Source organism: Prionailurus viverrinus, chromosome D1, assembly GCF_022837055.1.
Source record: "Prionailurus viverrinus isolate Anna chromosome D1, UM_Priviv_1.0, whole genome shotgun sequence".
In the NCBI taxonomy this organism is placed as follows: Eukaryota; Metazoa; Chordata; class Mammalia; order Carnivora; family Felidae; genus Prionailurus; species Prionailurus viverrinus.
The window spans coordinates 101,281,654-101,290,649 of NC_062570.1; the positions used below are offsets into that span (position 1 = coordinate 101,281,654).

Consider the following 8,996-nt stretch of genomic DNA (forward strand, 5'->3'; position numbering starts at 1 on the left):
GTCATTTGGATTTAAAGCTGTTCTTTTCAGTTTCAAGCATTACATCAGAGAAAAATGATTAATTTTAATTGTTTATTTCATGACCTCAAGAGAATGGGGCAAGGCATAATCTCTAGGGCTCATGTCCCAAAGGTTGCACTATAGATATAAGAATATATCATCAGTCCCAACCAAGAGTGGCCTTACTTTTGCCATCAGCAGGTTTGTTTTCAGATTCTAGAGACCGATTGATATTAATTTCAATGTAGGGTATCTGGGAAGCAGCACGGTAGGGAAACTTACCCTTAGTTCTAGACAGTTCTTGAGAATTATTTAGTCACTACAAAAGTAACATATCTGAACCAGCAAGGAAGAGAAAGTACATTTATGCTACACGGTTTTGTCTTAGAGGGCCTGGCTCAGATGAACAAGGGCTACCCTGGGTGGGAGGATAGAAGAGGTCTGAGAACTTCAGGAATGTGCATTGTTCTGTTTCTGTAAGTTACAGAAGATATAGTCAAGGTAGGATAGAGAAGATTTAAGTAAAATGAAACTAGCAGAGATTGAATAGACTCTCTAGTGAAAAAAATTAAAAGGGGCCAGCTTTAATTAAGATGATAAAGCAGAAAAAAATTAGAGAAAAATTAGAACAAAATAGGCAAAACAAAGGTAAGAAGATTCCAGCTGTTATATTTCTTGGACTCAATGGTAGAGAAAGATTTTACCAACCATGTAATAATAGTATTTGGGATGCAAGAATCATCATGTTGAATATCACGTTCATTTAAAATGAAACCTGAAAAGCCTTAGTCAGTTAAATATTATATTAAGCAAGAAGTGTGATAATGAGAACGTCTAGCTTCATGATGGATGTCTTTTGAGGTTGTCTTTACTACTCAGATGTATGACTGACTATAGGGACAGAGAGGTCCATTAAGCTCTCAGTCTTGAATATGATCTGATATCTTTATTGATAGGCCATCTGAAACTATTTCTTGGGTTGTGGGACCAGAGATAGCCTTAACAGAGAGATGATTAACAGTTTCCTGGTATCTAGACCTAGAACATGGGTCAGAGTCTGGTGTGTAGGAATGGACACATGGCTGGAGCTCCAATCAGGGCACTAGTCACAGATACATAGATTAGTCCCTACTTGCATATCGTTGGGAAAGTCAAGGTTTCTTTTATCACCCCTAGAATAAGGAAGTGGGCATGATTATCTTTATCACCTATTATAATTATTTATCAAGCGATGAGGAAAGATTGACAATTGAGAGCCCATTTGTTGAGAAGAATATCCTGAAAAACAAGTTAAGGTTTATTTGATATCAGATTTACTGAGTCAGAAAGAAAAAGATTAAAGTACTTTGTGAAATGTAACGTAAAGTGTTATGGGTGTTTTTTCTTAATGTCATAGTGTAAACATATGTTGTAGACATTAATTTGTTTGGAAATTCCTCATTTTTGTACTGATTATAAGGCTGGCATAATCAGTCATTATATTATCCTAGGTGTATCTTTTATGAACTTCTAATGTTCAAGGGAAACTGAAAACTTTATGGGAAGTTTGATTTAAAAACCATAAATCCCTTTATCTCATATACTACTTATAAATATTAAAATTTACAGTTGAGAACTTAAACAATCTTTAAAGGTTTTATCTATCAACTTATTTTTTTATTTGTTTGTTTGTTTGTTTATTTATTTATTTACATAATCTCTACACCCAATGTGGGTCTTGAACTTAAAACGCCGAGATCAAGAGTCGCATGCTCTAGTCAGCCAGGCACCCCAAAGACTTAAAATTTTTTAATTCAATAATTATATTGTTTTTTAACTTAAAGAGCATTTAAAAACTGTTTTGCATATTTTCAAATATTAGATAGTTAGCATATCTTGCTAACAAACACATAAAGAAATTATTAAAAGACATTTTGCTTCATCTTCAGTGGTGTAAAGGGCAGATAGGCAAGCTTCTTAGATGTTCACTCTCTTTAATATTTTTATTTTCAGGACCAGTTCAGATTCTGACAGGCAGAAACCATCATGTTACTGTCAGAGAGAAATAAAACTGGGGCTGTGTTCACTCTCTTGGGCTTCTCAGATTACCCAGAGCTGAAAGTCCCTCTCTTCTTGATTTTTTTGGCCATCTACAGTGTCACTGTTGTAGGAAATATTGGGATGATAGTTATAATCAAGATTAACTCCAAACTGCACACCCCCATGTACTTTTTCCTCAGCCACCTCTCATTTGTGGATTTCTGCTATTCCTCCATCATTGTTCCCAAGACCCTGGCAAACCTAGTGGTAGAAGACAGGACCATTTCACTTTCAGGATGTGTAGTCCAATTCTTTTTCTTTTGTACCTTTGTGGTAGCTGAATCCTTTTTATTGGCTGTGATGGCCTATGACCGCTTTGTGGCCATCTGCAACCCTCTGCTCTACACAGCGGCTATGTCCCAGAAAGTCTGTGCCATGCTGGTGGTCGGATCATACGCATGGGGAGTAGCATGTTCCCTGATACTCACATGTTCTGCTGTCAGATTATCTTTCCAGGGTTTCAACACAATCAATCACTTCTTCTGTGAGTTCTCTGCATTGCTGTCCCTGTCTTGCTCTGATATTTACATCAATCAGTTGCTGCTTTTCATTTTTGCCACCTTTAATGAGGTCAGTACACTGCTCATCATTCTCATGTCTTATGTGTTTATCATTGTCACCATCCTCAAGATGCGTTCAGCCAGTGGTCGTCGCAAAGCCTTCTCCACCTGTGCCTCCCACCTGACAGCCATCACTATCTTCCACGGAACCATCCTCTTCCTCTACTGTGTTCCTAACTCCAAAAACTCCAGGCATACAGTCAAAGTGGCGTCTGTGTTTTACACAGTGGTGATCCCTATGCTGAATCCCTTGATCTACAGTCTGAGAAATAAGGACGTCAAGGATACAGTCGGCAAGATAATGGATACTAAAGTCTTTTTTTCTTAAGCATGATATTTGACTAGAGTTTGGCCCTGAAATATAAATCGTGTACCCATAAACGTTGATTATAAAGATACATTTAAAAATAATGAAGAGTCGGTGTACAATGAAAAGAATGCAGATTTTTATTCAAAGAGACTGACCTTGATGCTCTCTCTTGCTTACTGGAAAAAAAAGTCAGCAATCCCCCTCATCTTTGGTTTTTAATCCACAAAAATGAGGTAACATAAATTAGCTCCTAATCTGATTGTAAAGTCTAAAAGGTAATATAAATATTATGTGGATACTTTGTATAATATCAATAAACATTAATTTCATTTCCCTTTCTTGTAACATACCTGGAATAGACTAGGCTCTCAATAAACATATGGATTTATCTCCTAAAAGTAAAAGTAGCAGTTAAAATGGGACATAGCATTCCTTTCTGCGCAACGTAAAACCCAGTGTTAACAGTAGGGCAGTGAAGAAAGTGGCCTTTGTATAAAGTGGGAATGAAAAGTACCACCAAGTGTTTAAATGAAAGAAAAGTTCAAGTCCCTTGGGGACTCTGAATAACCCCTCCAAAAACTAGGTGTTATTTGAACTTGGCTTTGGATAACAAGATGAACAGAGTTTTAGGACACAACATATGAGTTTTATTCAGAAGAACAAAGCATTGCAAAATCAGGGAGGTCAGAATGCAATACTGAGTCACATCAAACAAACATTTTATTGAATGATTACTATATAACATGTGTGTGTGTGTGTTGCAGTGTGTGTGTGTGTGTGTGTGTGTGTGTGTGTGTGCGCGCGCATGTGTTGCATTGTGTGTATAGGTTACTGGGCATGAGTGGAAAGTTGATAAGACATGGTCTATATCCTGAATGTGTTTTCAAAGGAGCTCCATTGTGGCAGTTTGATAAGCTATCATAGGCTCCACCAAAGGCTTAAAGATGTTAGATTGGATTTCACAAACTCTCTTTATTTATTTTTTTAGAGGAAAGAGAGAGTGAAGGGCAGAGGGAGAAAGAGAGCAAGAGAGAGAGAGAATCTTAAGCAGGTTCTATGCTTAGCACAGAGCCTGATGTAGGGCCAAGTCCCACAATCTTGGAATCATGACCTTAGTCAAAATCAAGAGTTGGATGCTCAACTGACGATCCACCCAGGAGCCCCTGGATTTCAGAATATCTTATATGCAAAAAATAAGCATAATGAGTTCCTGCCCATCCTACGTTTCATACTATTATTCTGCCTATGAAGATGTCAAAAACATTATCAAAACTTTATTAATTATTTTCCTAAACATGAGCATAATCTTTGAATCCTTCTCAACTAAACTTCTACCTTAAAAAAAAGTTCTCAAAACTAATTGTTTATATACTTTAGTCAAAATACAATAAAAATAAAAATACTAATTAGCATCAAGGCCTACTTAATCTGGCAAATTTAAAACACCAGATTTCTATAATATTAATAACACAGTTTACTTAAATACCTTGCACGTGCTTCTCTTTCTCTCTACTCAATATAGATAGTTAAAATTGCAAACAAATTATTACTATATTGAAAAACATAAATTTCCTGGTATTCTGGTAAGGGAGAACAATTTTATATGGGCTCAATAAAGTTACTTGAAATGTGCATATTATTTTGAACTTATGATCATTATTAAAATGTTCTATTTATATACATCATAAAATAAGGAATCACTTAAATAACCATTTTACATGGAAAGATACAATCTAAGAAACAGTGTTTTAGAAATGGATGTCTGAGGAGGGAATGCATTTCTCTTCTATTGACTTCGGTTTCTCTGCATATCAACAAATTTCTCTTTCACTTTTCTTTGGTCCTTTTTTTATTTTCAAGACACTCAATACATTTTAGTGAGCCTTTTAGTTTACAACATGAGGTGAAAGGATAGTCAGTCCTCTTTAACCAATATTTTACACAGCTGTAGGAAAATATTTCAAACTTTAGGGAATTATAACAGATTACATATATTACAGGTTGGGAAGCAGGTAAACAATATCTTCATTCTTCAATTTTCCAGTTGAGTCTTCCCTTCCAATAGTATCCAGCTCTAATTAGTTACATACATTTCTTCGAGGCCATGTTTTACTGTTGCTGATGTCTTCATACCTGAAACTTTGCTATTTCAGTCAATAGCCGCGAATTCCGCTTCAAAAATGCGTTTTGAATTGGGTGGAATTTTGGCACCTTTCTTTCCATAAGCCCATTGTGGATCAATCTCTAGTTAAGCCTTTTCTCCTTTACTCACTTATACACTTATACAACAAATTAACTCATTATTCATAAATGAATACAATTTTCCTACACTTATACAATCCTAATTTTCCTCAAAATTTGGGAAATTATTTATGTGACTCTTATATTGAATCAAAGATGAGCAATCCCTCTTTAGAGAGACTCTCATTTTACTTGTGTCTTGCTTGGACAAAGGATGATCATTTGGGGGTAAAAGTAACACCAACCATTTAGCTCTTACTCTGAGGAAATCAAAGCCCGTAACACATAAGTGACCCAGCCAAGGTTGTAAAAGCAATTGTTGACAGAAATGAAAGCAATTGGCTAAGACTCCAGACATATCTTCTACTAAACTCTAGCGGACAATCTTGTGTTGTCTTTCATTTCAAGTTGCCACATTTCAAATTCATTATGACAGATTCTGTTGCTTCTATATAGAACATGACATATTAGCCTCCAAATTTTTTGGTTGTGTGCATCTCAGTTTTGGAAAGAATTTAAGTCTGCATCCAAAATATTTCATCATAAATTTAAATAGTACAAAAAGTGTGATTTCTGTTGTGTGGCATAATTCATTAAAATTACATAAATAAGAACATCTGAAAGCAGATTTGTGTCACTCTTCTTCCTCAACTCATGTTCAATGTTACCCCAATCCATTGAATATTATAATTTTATAAATGACATTCTTACTTTTAATCTCTTGGATTAATATTGCTCTTGGCAATATTGAAAGTTCTTTTTCATAGATTAAGTTAACCTTGTAATAATACAATAATAATTGGGGGCACCTGGGTGGCTCGGTCGGTTAAGTGTCCGACCTCAGCTCAGGTCATGATCTCACAGTCCGTGAGTTCGAGCCCCGCGTCAGGCTCTGTGCTGACAGCTCAGAGCCTGGAGCCTGTTTCAGATTCTGTGTCTCCCTCTCTCTCTGCCCCTCCCCTGTTCATGCTCTGTCTCTCTCTGTCTCAAAAATAAATAAACGTTAAAAAAAATTAAAAAAAATAATAATTGCATCACTAATCAAAAACATAATTGCATTTGAAATTTTGATAAAATACAATTACCCAAAATTGAAAAAAATGTGTTTGCAAATATTTATTTTCATGAGAAATATCATGAGTATATATTTGGATTTTTTATTTCAGTTAATTAAATGTATCCATGGAAAGATATCACTTAATGCTAGAAAGCAAGAGGGTTAAGCATCATCTCTATTTCTACTTCTTAAAAAGAAAATACTGAGACTTTTTGGTCATGTTAAGAGTAAATGAGACTAGAAACTGTGTCATAAATTGTGCTGTATTAGTAAGGTCACTCAAATCTTTCCACTCACCCAAGTTATGTGCCAGTTCCTCACAATGACTTTTTATCAGAAATTTAAAAAATAACGCATTAAACAAAATTTATACTGAGTCTCTCCGATTTTGTTGAAGGACAAAATTTTGGAAATTAATTCTCTCAACAGGGTTTGTTTACCCAGTCTGGTATTGCAAACATAGCCAAAATTCTCCAGTCCTCTGGTGTCAGCTCTTCTGATTACATGCTAAAGTCAGTTTCCCCACTCCTGGAGGGTAGTGTGCTTTTCTGAGTAGCTTTGGCTAACGGAGAGTAGTTGCAATGACGTTGTTCAAGTTTTAAGCCTCTGAGAGGCAACATGGCTTTTTCATAACCTGGGGGATTTCCACAATCTCTCAGGAAAGTTGCCGTGTTAACAGGCACAGCCTGTCACCCTTACCTCCAGCATATGATCTGACATCTAGCCAAGTGCCCTACATGGGTGTGAAGTTCTCTTAGATCACCTAAACTGCCAAGCTCATATCATATACATAAGCAGACCAAGCCAAGATCAATCATGTCATGATCAGATCTGCAGTACTATCTTACAGACTTACGCAACAGTGACCTATTCAATTAACAGTTGTTGTTTTCAACTAATATGTTTGGAAGTGGTTTCTCATACAAATGTTGGAATCACTCACTTTCTCTTCTGTTTGTTTGTTTATTTGTTTATATTGAGAGACACAGAGGGAGCGCAAGCAGGGAAGGGGCAGAGAGAGGGAGAGAGAGACTCGCAGGCAGGCTCCTTGCTCAGAGCAGTGCAAGATGCGGGGCTCAATCTCACAATGGTAAGATAATGACCTGAGCCAAAATTGAGTCAAACGCTTACACTGAACAACAAAATTAAGAAAATCACTGTGTTAATTTACAGAAAAAAAAAATGTGAGCATGGAGTGTAAAAGCTAAACATCTAAACATATGGGTAAAAAATCAACACTTGTGGGTTAACAACTTTCAACAGACATGCTTCTCAACATTTCAGTGGAAAACAGGGAAGGAGGTGGTGTATTTTAAAACATCATTTTCTGAGATCTCACTAGATTCAGTACTCATTAAACACTCTTCCAGGAAAAGGGGATTTGAGTTTCGTAACACAATGTGGCTAATTATGTTTGAGGTCTTTCTAATGATTCAGTCCTAAGCTGTAAATTGTGTAGGACTCGCTTAAGGAATCATATACACTGTGATGGATGTGGATGTTTCTGTGTGATCTGTGAATCAACGTGTGACCTTACGCATCTTTCCACAATGCCTGCACTTTTCCTAAACTTCACAAAAGCCGTGTCTTAATTCTTTGCGGAAGAAAATAACTATTTTATGCATTTTCATGTCTTTTTTTTAAGAGACAGCCAAAAAATGAGTCTGGGATCACACAATGGAGGATAACTATGAATATTTTTCTCCAACCTCAATCAAATGGGAACATGGGCACGGAAAACTGCTCCAGTGTGACCGAGTTCATTCTCCTCGGATTCTCAGAAGCCCCTGAGTTGAGAGTCGCCCTCTTCTCTGTGTTCCTTCTCATCTATGGAGTCACAGTGCTGGGCAACCTGGGCATGATGGCAGTGATTCAGGTCAGCTCTCATCTTCACACTCCCATGTACTTTTTCCTCAGCCACTTGTCCTTTGTGGACTTTTGCTACTCCACCGTCATCGTGCCAAAGATGCTAACTAATACCTTAAACGAGGACAAAGCCATTTCGTTCCTGGGGTGCACCGTGCAATTCTACTTGTTTTGTACATGTGTGGTAAGTGAGGTCTTCCTGTTGGCGGTCATGGCCTATGACCGCTTCGTGGCCATCTGCAACCCACTGTTGTACACAGTCACCATGTCCCGGAATCTTTGTGTGGAGCTGGTGTCTTGTTGCTACCTGTGTGGGATGGTGTGTTCTCTGATCCACTTGTGTTTGGCTCTGGAGATCCCATCCTACACATCAAATGTAATTGACAACTTCTGCGATCTGTCCCCTCTCTTGTCCCTTGCTTGCTCTGATGTCACTATGAATGAACTGCTGCTGTACATCGTGGCCACCTTCAATGAGATCACCACCCTATTGATCATCCTCACCTCCTACTTGCTAATTCTCATCACCATCCTGAGGATGCACTCTGCCGAGGGAAGGCGCAAAGCCTTTTCCACCTGTGCCTCCCACCTCACAGCCATCCTTGTCTTCCACGGAACAATCCTTTTCACTTACTGCCGGCCCAGTTCTGGCAACAGTATGGATACTGACAAGGTGGCCACGGTGTTCTACACTGTAGTGATTCCCATGCTCAACCCCCTCCTCTATAGCCTGCGGAACAAGGATGTGAAGGAAGCACTCAAGAAAGTGTTGGGATCTAGATTACCTTTTGAAAAACTATTTTCTTAACTAGACATCAGATATTTAATGAGGGGCTGGTTTTGGGTGGATGTGAATGAAAAATAAAGTAGGTAAAAATTTTAT

At 37.5% G+C, this 8,996-nt stretch overlaps 2 protein-coding genes across 2 annotated transcripts; both read left to right on the forward strand.

Moving 5' to 3' along the window:
- The first annotated feature begins 2,025 nt into the window (after positions 1-2,025).
- On the forward strand, positions 2,026-2,967 carry LOC125176778 (olfactory receptor 5D18). Its single transcript, XM_047878599.1, has one exon. It carries the CDS (start codon positions 2,026-2,028, stop codon positions 2,965-2,967), a length of 942 nt encoding a protein of 313 aa, XP_047734555.1.
- A 5,006-nt stretch (positions 2,968-7,973) lies between these two features.
- Positions 7,974-8,921, forward strand: LOC125146552 (olfactory receptor 5L1-like). The gene has a single exon (XM_047823262.1). It carries the CDS (start codon positions 7,974-7,976, stop codon positions 8,919-8,921), a length of 948 nt encoding a protein of 315 aa, XP_047679218.1.
- Positions 8,922-8,996: the final 75 nt, after the last annotated feature.

Bases quoted from the DNA above. Each gene is read 5' to 3' on its own strand.
- LOC125176778 (XM_047878599.1), top strand. From the start codon at position 2,026: ATGTTACTGTCAGAGAGAAATAAAACTGGGGCTGTGTTCACTCTCTTG.
- LOC125146552 (XM_047823262.1), top strand. From the start codon at position 7,974: ATGGGCACGGAAAACTGCTCCAGTGTGACCGAGTTCATTCTCCTCGGA.